Source organism: Hyperolius riggenbachi, chromosome 7 (assembly GCF_040937935.1).
Source record: "Hyperolius riggenbachi isolate aHypRig1 chromosome 7, aHypRig1.pri, whole genome shotgun sequence".
Taxonomy (NCBI): domain Eukaryota; kingdom Metazoa; phylum Chordata; class Amphibia; order Anura; family Hyperoliidae; genus Hyperolius; species Hyperolius riggenbachi.
Window position 1 is genome coordinate 215861466 of NC_090652.1, and position 16118 is coordinate 215877583.

Sequence of the window (16118 nt, forward strand, 5' to 3'; positions counted from 1 at the left end):
TTTCATTTTCCAAAGACTATGGTCTGATGTGTGTATGAGTCTTAAGGCCAGAGGAGGAAAGAAACGCGTACCAATGCTGCAATCTGAATTGGTACATTTGAGTAGTAAGAAAGTGGCAGCACAGAACATGAGAATGGCAAGAACACTTCCCACAAGATCAGATGGCTGAGATAATTATAATGGGCAATAATACAGCGAGACAACTAATAGGGAGTAAAGCCTGGAGATAATCTCATTTGATGTTTGTGCATTGGGCAAAATTTTAAGTGAGGGGCAAGATGTACTTTAAGCTTGTTCGGACAGCATAATAATCTCCTCTATTACGCTTGTATATGGTTATGCTGTGTTGAAGTTTGCAATTCACACTCTTATTACCAAAATTTATAGCACTGTAATATTTATACACCTTAACATTTTACAGCATTGCTGAAACCAAAGCCAACGCAGTCAAATTAGTCACTGAAAAATGTCCAGGATCTTTCATCTCTGCATAACCAATTATAAATGTTAGGGACTTTCCTAAACACATCTTATGAGAGCTTTTCAAGGGCTTTGCCAAAGCTAAACAACTGCTCAGACAGCCCATTTCCAGACTTCAGAAGTGTGGTATTAGAAATAAAACAGAACTGCAATACCAAAAAAAAGCCTTAGATTTAATTGTGGTAGTCAAGCAGCTTTAAAAGCTACTGTCCCAAATTAAAAGCAAATTCAAAGATAAATGCAAAAATAGATATTGAAAAGCTAAGAGTAGTAGTGGGAAAAATATTCTAATACTTGCTAATATTAATTTTGCATAGCAGGAAAGGGCTTTTAAACACAGATGATACTTTCTTGTCAAATCGGTTTTATCCTTTGCGGAGAGTCTGCAAAAGATACAAACCCAACCAAAGACACAAATGATCTAGTCCCAGATAGGCATTAATCACTTCGTGATTCACCATAGGCAGTGGAAAAGCAGCCACTGGGTGCATTACAATACTCTGCCTTGCAATACAGCCCTGTAAAGTGCAAAAAAACTAACTTTAACAATGTCAGTTTTGCAGCAAGTGGTTAAAGCCCCACCCCTTTTAATAAACACACTGGGGAAGTTGCACGAAGGATAAGTGCTTCATTTCACACAGAATACAGAGGAAATAAACAGGAATTGATTAAATTATGCAGTGCTGTGAAGCTGGCCTCATAAATTCTAATCTGTCTCCACAGTACACAGGAGGTGGCATGGTCAGTTTCATGTTTAAAGTCAAAGACTGGCTGGAATCATTCTGCCCTTGGGTGAGGGGGAAGTCAGTGAATTGCAGTGAATCAAAATAACCATTCAAGCAACATTTTTTTATTTATTTATTTATTTTAAGGGCCCGTTTCCACTACACGCAGATTCTGCATGCAGAAAACTGACTCCAATGAATGCCTATGGGAAATCTGCATCAGAAAAATCACGTTCAGTGGAAACAGGCCCACAGGCTTTCATTGGAGTCAGTTTTCTGCATGCATAATCTGCGTGTAGTGGAAACAGGCCCTGAGGGCTTGTTTCCACTATTGCGGGGCGGAATCGCCTGGATTCCACCACTGATAAAATCGCATGCGGTTGCGATTCCCCATGCATTTTTTGCCGCGTAGGTGAGGGTATATGCGATTTTAACCATGTCACTGCCTGTGTGAATTTAAATGGCTACCTATGCGAATTCGCGGCAAAAACGCATGGGGAAAACGCATGCGATTTCCCCATTAAATACATTGCATGCGATTTGCATGCATTCCACTCGCAGGCGAATTCTGAGGCTCTTTTGTGCGTTTTTTCACCGCTGAAAAACACGCACAACAACGCTACAGTGGAAACAGGCCCATCCATCTGCATTACATGTGCGAATCCGCATGCGTTGGACGCATGCAGATTCGCGATAGTGGAAACGAGCCCTTAAACTTGTAATTTCAGGTTTCCTTCTCAGGATGGTTCATCAGTCTCCCTCGACCAGTGGCACCTGCTCCCTTCTCAAACAGCACCAGCATGAACCATAGACCTGGTGCTTACAACAAATATCACGTTTTTGTTTTGTTTTTTTAAACCTGTGGCTGCTTTTATACAGGTGCTGGCTACTGTTGACCAGACAGGATATCGCCTATCGATTAATAGCAATTAAACTTACAACTCAACAATTACCAAAATCAGCCAAAGAGAGCAGCAGTGCGGCATGTAAATAAATGGAGTGTCCACCCTTGCAGTTGCTAGCCTGTGCTTTAAGTGGTGGTAGATGCTAGAGGTCTTAAAGTGATCCTTGAGCCTATAAAAAAAAAAAATAAGTTTTACTCACCTGGGGCTTCTACCAGCCCCCTGCAGCTGTCCCGTGCCCTCGCAGTCACTCTCGGATCCTTCTGTCCCCCGACACCAGCTACTATAGATTTCAGCTGCCAGGCGCACTGCGCCTGCACAGGCCTAGCCACAAGTCCCCTATGCGCTCCCGTCCGCAATAGCGCCCTGCGCATGACGCTATTGCAGACGGGAACGCGTAGGCTTCCCATGGCCAGGCCTGTTGGCAAAGTGAAAGTACCTGGTGGCAGGGGACAGGAGGATCTGATTATGACTGCGAGAGCACGGGGCAGTTGCAGGGGGCTGGTAGAAGCCCCAGGTGAGTAAAACCTATTTTTTTCATAGGCTTAAGTTTCTCTAAAGGGCACCTGAAGTAAAATTAAAACATTACATAAGATTTTTGTTATCAGATGTTGCCATTATTGGGAGATTTTTTTTTAAATGACGTACCTCAGGCCATGTATAGACGCCTACAACCCAGCCACAAGATGGTGGCAGCATCAGTGCCATTTCAATAATAACAGACTCAAATAGTAAGAATGTAATTACACAATCATAATTTACAAATTGTTATTACCGTTTAGAGACATTCAATTTGACTAAGGTACTCTAACATTGGTATTGAGGTGGGATTTTAAATAAACTTTTCAATGAACATTTGAATTATTTTTTTATTTTATTAAAAGAAGCTTAAAAATAAAATTTACATGGTCAGCCAAAATTACTGTATAATGAACTATTGACCTTTTTTATCCATTTCCTCCACTTGTCTGCACTTTTCTGCCAGGCAAGAGTTTTATGGCTTTTAGTTAGTTATCAGTGAGAGGTACCCTTTGGTCCAACACATCCAAAAGGAAGCCGCTTGCATACCTGTATTTTTAACCCTCATATTGACAAAATAGAATAAAGAAACACAGCCTAGTTCTATGTAGGATCGGGACTGTGCATACACGATTATGTCACTGAGTACTTTTTAAATCATGGAATAGAGTTTTGGATGATGTACATATAAATTACTTCATTGGTAGCATGTAATAAAAGCAGATTTCTTAAAGTGTCAAAGTATCCCAAGTACATACAGAATGCTCCAAAAATTATAAAAATATTGTCTATGTTGAGTACACTAAATACAGTCGGATGCAAAAGTTCGGGCAACCTTGTTAATGGTCATGATTTTTCTGTATAAATAATTGGTTGTTATGATAAAAACCGTCAGTTAAATATATCATATGAGACAGATAGTGATATTTGAGAAGTGAAATTAAGTTTATTGGATTTACAGAACGTGTGCAATAATGGTTTAAACAAAATTAGGCAGGTGCATAAATTTGGGCACCACCCAACAAAATAAATGAAATCAATATTTAGTACATCATCCTTTTGCAGAAATTACAGCATCTAAATGCAGATTTTCAATAATATTCAGGTCTGGGGACTGAGATGGTCATTCCAGAACGCTGTACTTGTTCCTCTGCATGAATGCCTTAGTGGATTTTGAGCAGTGTTTAGGGTCGTTGTCTTGTTAGAATCTCCAGCCCGGGTGCAGCTTCAGCTTTGTCACAGATTCCTGGACATTGGTCTCCAGAATCTGCTGATACTGAGTGGAATCCATGCGTCCCTTCACTTTGACAAGATTCCTAGTCCCTGCACTGGCCACACAGCCCCACAGCATGATGGAACCACCGCCATATTTTACTGTAGGTAGCAGGTGTTTTTCTTGGAATACCGTGTTCTTTTTCCTCCATGCATAACGCCCCTTATTACGTCCAAATAAATCAATTTTAGTTTCAGCAGTCCAAAGCACCTTATTCCAAAATGAAGCTGGCTTGTCCAAATGTGCTTTAGCATACCTTAAGCAGCTCTGTTTGTGCTGTGGGTGGAGAAAAAGCTTCCTCTGCATCACTCTCGCATACAGCATCTCCTTGTGTAAAATGTGCCGAATGGTTGAACGATGCAAAGCGACTCCATCTGCAGCAAGATGATGTTGTAGGTCTTTGGTGCTGGTCTGTGGATTGACTAACTGTTCTCACCATTCGTCGCTTCTGTCTATCCGAGATTTTTCTTGATCTGCCACTTCAAGCCTCAACTTGAACTGAGCCTGTGGTCTTCCATTTCCTCAATATGTTCCCAACTGTGGAAACAGACAGCCGAGATCTCAGAGACAGCTTTCTGTACCCTTCCCCTAAACCATGATGGTAAACAAGCTTTGCCTTCAGGTCATTTGGGAGTTGTTTTGAGACCCCATTTTGCCACTTTTCAGAGAAAATTAAAAAAAGAAGGGAAACTTATAATAGACCCCCTTAAATACGTTCTCATAATTGGATTCACCTGTGTATGTAGGTCAGGGATCACTGAGCTTACCAAGCCAATTTGAGTTCCATTAATTTGTTCTAAAGGTTTTGGAATCAATAAAATGACAACAGTGCCCAGATTTATGCACCTGCCTAATGTTAAACAATTATTGCACACTTTCTGTAAATCCAATAAACTTCATTTCCCTTCTCAAATATCACTGTGTGCGTCTCCTATATGATATACTTACAGTAATTGACATTTTTTATCGTAACAACCAATGATTTATACAGGAAAATCTTTTTTAACAAGGCTGCCAAAACTTGCGCATTCCACTGTATAAAAGACCCTCTGTAGTAATCTTTTACGCACCTTAGGAATAAATCTAGCTGTGTGTAAAGGAACCTAAGCAGAGACCTGCGAGATACAATTTCAGCATGACAGTCATTCAATGCAAGGCCGCGGTCGCTCATGTACTCTCCATTAATGCATTTTGTTCCAGTGGAAACACTGATGACCTGGGCATCCTTCACATCAATTCCTGAGTAAAGAAAACAAAAAAAAAATGTCCAAGTTGATGATTTTAAAATAAACATGAAACAGCATGGTAAGTATCTAGCATTTTCGCCTTGCAGTGATAGAGCCCTAGAGAAGTGTTCAGCTCTGTTGAGATGCTAATTACCTCACCTGTGCACGTTTTTGGTTTTCTGCAAAACATGTAATGTTGGTGGGCCTTGAGGACAGGGTTGGGGAACTCTGTGACCTAGAGTACAATTTCCAGCCTGGAAACTATCTGCACATGGTGTTTGCAGTGTTTATTTCCTACACACCAAAATCAAAATGATCGGTCAACTGGCTTTTCTCAAAATTCATGCTGACTGTGGAAAGGATATTAGATTGAGAACCCTGCTGAGAGATGAATGACACGAATAGCTCAATGCACTCTATACATTTCTGTAGGAAGTATTAAAAAAAAAAATGCCATGTGCCTGGATGATTATCTGCCTAGCCCTAGAATGATTCTACCTGTTTAAGATACTAAATTTAACTCTTTGTTATCCAATGTCATTTAAGAAGATGGATAAATCTTTTAAATCATACAAATAGTCACAATTAGTCTCCAATCATCTACTCTTTTGCTTATAATCCGGTTAGAAAAAACACTTAATCTGCCCCTGAAATATAGCTTTCCCATAATTTAAATGGCCAGCAAGAAGTTTTCACCACTTGTTGCGCTAATATAAGCAAGTTCTCCAAGACAGGGTCTATTGTGCCATAAATAAAGACTTTTCTTTGGATTTGTCAACCAAGGTGGCCATTACTGCAGGCATGAGGCCCCCTGCACACTGCAAATCCGATTTGAGTTTCCAATTTGCGATACAGATTTTCCCTACATGCTATCAAAATAATAAGAAAAAAAAAACGCAGCATGCAGTACCGATTAAAAATCGTAAATCGGAATTGCGTGTAGTGTGCAAGAGCCCTTAGTCTGAATGTGAACAATAGATCGTTCTTAACACTATATAGAGGTTTTGCTGCGGACAACTTTTTCAACCTCTTGAGGACCCCCTAGTAACCAGGTAATTTTTAACAATTCAGTGCTCTGCAACTTTATCAGTTCGCTTCACATACAACTTAGAACATAAAATGAATCTTACCTCCTTTTCTTGCCACCAACAGAGTTTTTTTTGTTGGTGGCATCTGATTGCTCCTGCAATTTTTTTTTAATGTAAAAAAAAAAAAGTCATAGCGATGTACAAAGTAACGTCTTATTTTTAACAGCCTGCCAGCCACGGTTGCGGGCTGGCAGGCTGAACATGGAGCTCCGCATCTCGGCAGGGAATGATCGTGGATGCGTTCCCTGCTAATCTCCGCCCCCAGGACTTGACTTTGCGGCTGCCAATTGGCATTAGGCGGTCACAGAGTGGGTAAGGATAAAATAGTAGGGAGAAATTATAAATGTAAGTCAGAATTAACTGCCAATCTAATGACACGTGGTATACTTCTCCCCTACAGGCACAGTTTATACTACAAGTGATTCCAGGGATTACAGCTCTGGCCAAAAACTTAAGGTCATCAATGACACAATCTTGATTGTACAATTTTACCAAATCTATGTAGTAGAGGGGTAAACTGAGTGTACATACCATACACTGAATACATTAGGTAGCCCCTCATATGACATAGGGATGGTAAGATCGTATAACCAAGACTATCATTAGTGGGCCCCTTAAGACAATATGAATTCTATTTTTCTTAATGAGCCCAGTTTACACTACATGTTTGGCACAGACCTGCTTTCCTAAAAATCCTGCTGCAAGCATTTAGGTGGCACTGATTAGTAGAAGTGCCAGGCTGTGCTAGCTACTATACACACAATTGATCCTTACAGAAGTTATTTAAATATACCTTTTATTATTTCTTATTAAAATTTTCCTATATTTGTTTTCATTTTCTCATAATGCATAAAAACCAGGATTGGATCTCAGGTACTATAAAGAGCGCTTGCACAGTTTTACAATTTTAGGGACAGTGCTCTTAGACCAAAACCTGGACTATTAGCTTTTGATTTCTACATATAATTAAAGACCCCCCACCAATCCGACATGTTTCGACTCCTTACATGGAGTCGTCGTCAGGGAAAAGAAAGTGCTTAGAGCAAAGAGTTGCTAGTGCATTTAGAAAGCATATTAATGCCTTTTCTTTCTAAATGCACTAGCAACTCTTTGCACTAAGCACTTTCTTTTCCCTAACGACGACTCCATGTAAGGAGTCGAAACATGTCGGATTGGTGGGTGTGTCTTTAATTATATGTAGAAATCAAAAGCAAATAGTCCAGGTTTTGGTCTAAGAGCACTGTCCCTAAAATTGTAAAACTGTGCAAGCGCTCTTTATAGTACCTGAGATCCAATCCTGGTTTTTTATGCATTATGATAAAATGAAAACAAATATAGAAACATTTTAATAAGAAATAATAAAAGGTATATTTTAATAACTTCTGTAAGGATCAATAGGGTGTATAACAAAAATCAGGTTTGTGAATGTTGTGCTAGCTACTAGCATATTCACACAAAAATCAGTGGACTGCAAATGAAGCAGCTGTACACCAGGAGTTAAATCTTAATTGAGCCACTTCAGTCACCTGAATTACTGACCTGGAAGGGGTATGCAAATGAATCCAGACTGATGGCTGCATGTTTATTGCAGATGTTTGAGGCTTCTATGGAACGCAAAAGATCAACATGACAGGCAGGCAATTAGCATTAATAACAGGGAACAAAAGTGACAGGCTCTCATATGAAGAAGGGCCTTTTATTGCTAAATTAGAGCCCTAGCAAGTAAAATTCAGTGTTACCCGCTGTTATACAGCAAAGTACTGAGTAACTTTAGGATCTCCATCAGGCAACTCCCTCTATCTGTCAAATATTCTTACTTCTTTAGTGTATGGAAAATCTATGAGAAGTGCTGGAAAATGCATTCAAATTTCTTGAATTGGCCACACATGGCTGTAGACTATTTGCATAAAGCCGCTTTTGCACACTCTACAAATGGCATTTGTAGGAGAAATATCACACATAAGTGCAATATAGCCAAACAAAGACCTTCCGCTACACCTCAGATGTATTAGCACATCAGAGGGTACACAAAAGGCTGACGCGTATCGGAGCTCTAGAAGGCTCCTTAATCATAGCATAAATGCAATACAATACTATATATAAAATTACCTGTTGTCATGACTACTCCAGCTAAGACTTTCCGCCGTGCATGTGGGGATGTGAAGTTATCTGTTAGTTCACTGAATTTATCAACAACCAATCGTGCAACAGCATCAGCCAGAACCTTTAAACATAAAAAGGTAAGATCTGTTAGCGGACAGTTTCAACTGCTTACACAGAAGGCAATGCTTAATGCAGCATTCTAACTTAGATTTAGAAGCACTCAGGACAAAACTGCAACCAAAATACTGCATTTCTACCAACTCCATTTCCAAAACAATTTTCTTTTTAAAAACAGGTAGTGGGTGTTCTTGACAGATGGGAAAGGTTATTGGTGGAACTTAGAGTGATCAGATTTTTGTAGGCTCAACCTGGGACAGGGGGGGGTTTGGCGCGCTAAGCGTGCCGCGCCCAAAAATGGGGGACTGCTGCGCTAACCAACGTGGTGCAAGCGGCGCGCGCGCCGAAAAATGGGCGTGGCCATGGCATTCTATGGGCGGAGCTAACCTAATGATGTAACAGCGAGGCATAAGAAAGCAGTGTTTACGCCGTGATGTGGTCAAACGAGGGTTCGCATCATGGGTGTGCAGAAACTGTGTGATGCTATTTAATAGTATACCGTAACCCCAAAGCAGCAAACATAGCCAACTATGACCATTAAATAATAAATGCAGTAACCGTTACCCCGGACACCACAAAATAAACGCAATGGGCAACATGTCAGCACAAAATAAACGTATTGCATGCAACATGTCAGCACAAAATAAACGCATTGCGGGCAATATATCAGCACAAAATGAACGCAATGGGGCAAACATGTCAGCACAAAATAAACGCATTGCGAGCAACATTTCAGCACAAAATGAACGCAATGGGGGCAAACATTTCAGCACAAAATAAACGCATTGCGGGCAAACATGTCAGTACAAAATAAACGCATTGCGGGCAAACATGTCAGTACAAAATAAACGCATTGCGGGCAAACATGTCAGTACAAAATAAACGCATTGCGGGCAAACATGTCAGTACAAAATAAACGCATTGCGGGCAAACATGTCAGTACAAAATAAACGCATTGCGGGCAAACATGTCAGTACAAAATAAACGCATTGCGGGCAAACATGTCAGTACAAAATAAACGCATTGAAGGGCAACATGTCAGCACAAAAACGCAATGGGGGCAAACATGTCAGTACAAAAACGCAATGGGGCAAACATGTCAGCACAAATTAAACGCAATGGGGGCAAACATGTCAGCACAAATTAAACGCAATGGGGCAAACATGTCAGCACAAATTAAACGCAATGGGGGCAAACATGTCAGCACAAATTAAACGCAATGGGGGCAAACATGTCAGCACAAATTAAACGCAATGGGGGCAAACATGTCAGCACAAATTAAACGCAATGGGGGCAAACATGTCAGCACAAATACGCAATGGGGGCAAACATGTCAGCACAAATACGCAATGGGGGCAAACATGTCAGTACAAAAACGCAATGGGGCAAACATGTCAGCACAAATTAAACGCAATGGGGCAAACATGTCAGCACAAATACGCAATGGGGGCAAACATGTCAGCACAAATACGCAATGGGGGCAAACATGTCAGCACAAATACGCAATGGGGGCAAACATGTCAGCACAAATACGCAATGGGGGCAAACATGTCAGCACAAATACGCAATGGGGGCAAACATGTCAGCACAAATACGCAATGGGGGCACATTTCACCTGGGAAAAAAAAAGCATGTACTCACCTGACATAAGACAGGTCCCCTCACGCAGCCGGCCTCTGGTGTGTGCAGTTCATGTACGGTGACCAGAGTCCCGAGGCCGGGACGTCCCGCTGCTGAAAGCGGAAAGTTTCCCGGGACATCATGCAGCCTGGGACAGCGCCCCCCGAAGGCGGGACGCGTCCCGGGTAAAGCGGGACGTATGGTCACCCGTACCTATTGGAATATCAATCATACTGCAGAGCTGTCTTGTCATACAAGCACCAGTTCTGATTTGTCTTTAGGGCTTGTTATTTTACCACAGAAGACCCCGAACACGTTTATACTGCAATGTAAAGGCCATAAAGTCTATAAAGCACTAACAGCAAAAGGCTTCTTGAAAACGTCTATCTGTATCAACACGTTACATACAGTATGTGTCAATATAGTGGCACCACAAAGACATCTCCAACATAAAAGTATCTGCAGAGCCAAGCTACCCAACACTTGTTATGGGGATTATGCATGGTAAGGTCTTCCTATTGCCAGCCGGTAAAAATAGGTGTTTCATATGCTAGCCATACTCCATTCCTTCTCTTGTCCAGTCACCCTGGATGCAGTTAGTAGGCAAGTCAGTCCATTGTGACTTTCAAAAGTTTGGAGAACAACTGATGTCAGCCTGTTGGAGGAGCCCTAAAAATAATGATTGTTGCTAAAATTGTATAGGAGAGGTCATGCGACTTACCTCTCCTGAAGAACAAACCAATGTAATTGCAAAAGAATTTGATCCAAGCACAGAAGGACAACACGTTTCATGGGTGTTGGCCCGCTTCCTCTAAGAGGCGCTCATGCGTGGATCACATTGCCATTAAGGCGCTGTACTGACCTGAGGAAGTGGGTCAGCACCAGGGAAACGCATTGTCATTATGTGCTTGAATCAAATTATTTTCCAGTTATATTGGTTTGTTCTTTAGGAGAAGTAAGGTGCATGACCTTTAGTTGTCATTAGCAACAATTATTCTCAGGATGCCTCCACAAGTGTTTTGGCTAGATAGTCATACCCCTAACAGGGGACATTTTTTTTAGTGCCATCCTAAGAAAAAACCCCCAAGAAGAGCAACCAACCAGCACCTCCACCGCAGACCTGGAATACTGAGCAGGGATGGTTGTTTCCTGCATGCTCTAACCGTGGTTGCAAGTATTGCAACCCACCTTTAAGAGTATAATTTTTTTATCTCGTACAATCACTAATCGATTCACGCCAATGGGCTCCTGGTCTTTCTCAATGTTTCATAGTCTCTGAGGTTTGTCAACCACTCAGAGTCATTCTTCTACTGATGAACTAGATTTCCTAGCATTCCTGTGCTGCAGTAAAAAAAAAAAAAAAAAAAAAAAAAAAAAAAAAAAGCATGCAGCAGAAGTTGATGACAAAGAGTGGTTATAAGGGCAATGATCATGGAAATAGCATTTTATATTATCCTGTTATTTTGGTAGCGGTTACATTTTTGCCTACTAGAAATACCTGATTACCATAGTCTAGCAGTGGATTCATTTGGTGTGGTCAAGTATGGCTGGGATAGACTTGCCTAAAACTATGCTACCCCTTGTTAATATGAAGGGAGGCCAAAAAAGGGAATGTCCAACTCAGTGGGGAGTATACTTGACTGGAGGCAATAGAACATATACTTGTGACAACACAACTGGGGAAATCTGCAAAGGCTTTGAATGCATATGGCTATGGTAGATACCTTCCTGTAGTTCAACTACAGTGTGCATAATTAGGTTTGATGACTGTCAGATGAGCATTATTTAACAATGTAATCATCCGAATGGACTTAAATACAAGGAAACTAAAATTCCAAGAACGAAAACAGATGCATTTTCTTTTCCATTTTTAAAGAGCTAAAAAGTAACACTGTTCTGCATAATATAATCCTGTGCATACAGAGTGAAGGTTATTTATTCCATTATTACTTAATGCACACCCATTACAGCTGTGAATGATTATGGCATTTTATGAACCTCATTAAAACCCAATTCCAGCAAAATGTCTATATTAGCTTTGGACACTGTGAAATGAGGTTAGAAACTGGTTTTAGATTTGTGTTGCTTTCTGTGTTGCACTTGGGACAGGAAGCAGGTCAATTTCTCTAACAGTACACATGCCTAAACAAAACATACTTGCATTCTCAGAAGCAACTGAATTCTGTTAAAGAGTACCTAAGCTAAAACTCACAGAGCAAGACATAATGATGGAGGACGGGGGGAGGGGGGTAACGTGGGTTAAATACTTACCTGTTCTGGAGTCCTCCCTCCAGGCAGATAATCACTCCACCTCCCTCACAGAATGGGCCCTGGCATTTTCCCCCCAAAATTGCCACAGAGGCTCAGGTCACACCCACTGGCATTGCCGTAGCCTGTCCAGAGCTCAGCAGCTGCTGCCTAATTAGTAGCTGTCAAATTGAGGATGGGCCACGGCGACGCAGGCGGAGGTTTCTGAAGCGTTTTTCCAGTTTTCAGAAAAATGACTGCACAGCGAGGAGGGGTGCGGCGTCTCACCTGTAACCTGAACACATGTGGACAGGTAAGTAATCAACCCAGTCATTGAGAGTCTCGTTCTTTAACCACTTCCCGACCGCCCACTACACAGGGGCGGCGGGGAAGTGGAGCCCTGCAGGACGGCCTCACCCACAGAGGCGGCGGTCCATTTAAGGGCATGGGCGGAGCGATCGCGTCATCCGTGACGCGATCCTCCGCCGGCGCCTGTCACCGCTCGCTCGCCGCAACATCCCGCCGGCTATACGGAAGCGCCGGCGGGATGTTAACCCCGCGATCGCCGCATACAAAGTGTATAATACACTTTGTAATGTTTACAAAGTGTATTATACAGGCTGCCTCCTGCCCTGGTGGTCCCAGTGTCCGAGGGACCACCAGGGCAGGCTGCAGCCACCCTAGTCTGCACCCAAACACACTGATTTCTCCCCCCCCTGCCCCAGATCGCCCACAGCACCCATCAGACCCCCCCCTGCCCACCCCCCAGACCCCTGTTTGCACCCAATCACCCCCCTAATCACCCATCAATCACTCCCTGTCACTATCTGTCAACGCTATTTTTTTTTATCCCCCCCCCTGCTCCCTGCCCCCTCCTGATCACCCCCCACCCCTCAGATTCGCCCCAGACCCCCCCCCCAGACCACCCCCCCCTGTTTACTGTATGCATCTATCCCCCTGATCACCTGTCAATCACCTGTCAATCACCTGTCAATCACCCGTCAATCACCCATCAATCACCCGTCAATCACCCCCTGTCACTGCCACCCATCAATCAGCCCCTAACCTGCCCCTTGCGGGCAATCTGATCACCCCCCCACACCAATAGATCGCCCACAGATCCGACATCAGATCACCTCCCAAATCCATTGTTTACATCTATTCTCTCCTCTAAACACCCACTAATTACCCATCAATCACCCATCAATCACCCCCTATCACCACTTGTCACTTTTACCTATCAGATCAGACCCTAATCTGCCCCTTGCGGGCACCCAATCACCCGCCCACACGCTCAGATTGCCCTCTGACCCCCCCTTATCAATTCACCAGTGCATTAATTACATCTGTTCTTCCCTGTAATAACCCACTGATCACCTGTCAATCACCTGCCAATCACCTATCACCCATCAATCACCCCCTGTCACTGCCACCCATCAATCAGCCCCTAACCTGCCCCTTGCGGGCAATCTGATCACCCACCCACACCATTAGATCGCCCGCAAACCCGCCGTCAGATTACCTCCCAAATGTATCGTTTACATCTGTTATCTTCTCTAAACACCCACTAATTACCCATCAATCACCCCCTGTCACTGTTACCTATCAGATCAGACCCTAATCTGCCCCTTGCGGGCACCCAATCACCCGCCCACACGCTCAGATTGCCCTCAGACCCCCCCCCCCCCCCCCTTATCAATTCGCCAGTGCATTAATTACATCTGTCCTTCCCTGTAATAACCCACTGATCACCTGTCAATCACCTGCCAATCACCTATCACCCATCAATCACCCCCTGTCACTGCCACCCAACAATCAGCCCCTAACCTGCCCCTTGCGGGCAATCTGATCACCCACCCACACCAATAGATCGCCCGCAGATCCGACATCAGATCACCACCCAAGCGCAGTGTTTCCATCTATTCTCTCCTCTAAACACCCACTAATTACCCATCAATCACCCATCAATCACTCCCTATCACCACCTGTCACTGTTACCTATCAGATCAGACCCTAATCTGCCCCTTGCGGGCACCCAATCGACCGCCTACACGCTCAGATTGCCCTCAGACCCCCCCTTATCAATTCGCCAGTGCAATATTTACATCTGTTCTCCCCTGTAATAACCCACTGATTACCTGTCAATCACCTATCAATCACCCATCAATCACCCCCTGTCACTGCCACCCATCAATCACCCCCTGTCACTGCCACCCATCAATCACCCGCTGTCACTGCCACCCATCAATCAGCCCCTAACCTGCCCCTTGCGGGCAAACTGATCACCCACCCACACCAATAGATCGCCCGCAGATCCGACATCAGATCACCACCCAAGCGCAGTGTTTCCATCTATTCTCTACCCTAAACACCCACTAATTACCCATCAATCACCCCCTGTCACTGCTACCTATCAGATTAGACCCCTATCTGCCCCTAGGGCACTCAATCACCCGCCCACACCCTCAGAATGCCCTCAGACCCCAGCCCTGATCACCTCGCCAGTGCATTGCTTGCATCCATTCCCCCCTCTAATCACACCTTGAGACACCCATCAATCACCTCCTGTCACCCCCTAGCACACCTACCCATCAGATCAGGCCCCAATTTGCCTCGTGTGGGCTCCTGATCACTCGGCCAAACCCTCAGACCCCCTTCCGATCACCTCCCCAGTGCATGGATTGCATCTATTTTCCCCTCTAACCACCCCCTGAGACACCCATCAATCACCTCCTGTCACCCCCCTAGCACTCCTATCCATCAGATCAGGCCCAATACAACCTGTCATCTAAAAGGCCACCCTGCTTATGACCGGTTCCACAAAATTCGCCCCCTCATAGACCACCTGTCATCAAAATTTGCAGATGCTTATACCCCTGAACAGTCATTTTGAGACATTTGGTTTCCAGACTACTCACGGTTTTGGGCCTGTAAAATGCCAGGGCGGTATAGGAACCCCACAAGTGACCCCATTTTAGAAAAAAAAGACACCCCAAGGTATTATGTTAGGTGTATGACGAGTTCATAGAAGATTTAATTTTTTGTCAAAAGTTAGCGGAAATTAATTTTAATTGTTTTTTTTTCACAAAGTGTCATTTTTCACTAACTTGTGACAAAAAATAAAATCTTCTATGAACTCGCCATACACCTAACGGAATACCTTGGGGTGTCTTCTTTCTAAAATGGGGTCACTTGTGGGGTTCCTATACTGCCCTGGCATTTTAGGGGCCCTAAACCGCGAGGAGTAGTCTAGAAAACAAATGCTTCAAAATGACCTGTGAATAGGACGTTGGGCCCCTTAGCGCACCTAGGCTGCAAAAAACTGTCACACATGTGGTACCGCCGTACTCAGGAAAAGTAGTATAATGTGTTTTGGGGTGTATTTTTACACATACCCATGCTGGGTGGGAGAAATTTCTATGTAAATGGACAATTGTGTGTAAAAAAATCAAACAATTGTCATTTACAGAGATATTTCTCCCACTTAGCATGGGTATGTGTAAAAATACACCCCAAAACGCATTATACTACTTCTCCTGAGTACAGCGGTACCACATGTGTGGCACTTTTTTACACCCTAAGTACGCTAAGGGGCCCAAAGTCCACTGAGTACCTTTAGGATTTCACAGGTCATTTTGCGACATTTGGTTTCAAGACTACTCCTCACGGTTTAGGGCCCCTAAAATGCCAGGGCAGTATAGGAACCCCACAAATGACCCCATTCTAGAAAGAAGACACCCAAAGGTATTCCGTACGGAGTATGGTGAGTTCATAGAAGATTTTATTTTTTGTCACAAGTTAGCGGAAAATGACACTTT

At 43.3% G+C, this 16118-nt stretch overlaps 1 protein-coding gene across 4 annotated transcripts in view; it reads right to left on the minus strand.

The window, feature by feature from the left end:
• Positions 1–16118, minus strand: part of ADARB1 (adenosine deaminase RNA specific B1) — a 168750-nt gene that overhangs the window by 17380 nt on the left and 135252 nt on the right. For all 4 annotated transcript variants that reach the window (XM_068245211.1, XM_068245210.1, XM_068245214.1 and 1 more), the window contains 2 exons: positions 8323–8437; positions 4970–5138 (listed from right to left, as the gene is read on the minus strand). In XM_068245211.1, the coding sequence (XP_068101312.1) occupies positions 4970–5138; positions 8323–8437 (284 nt within the window). The remainder of the gene's footprint in view (positions 1–4969; positions 5139–8322; positions 8438–16118) is intronic.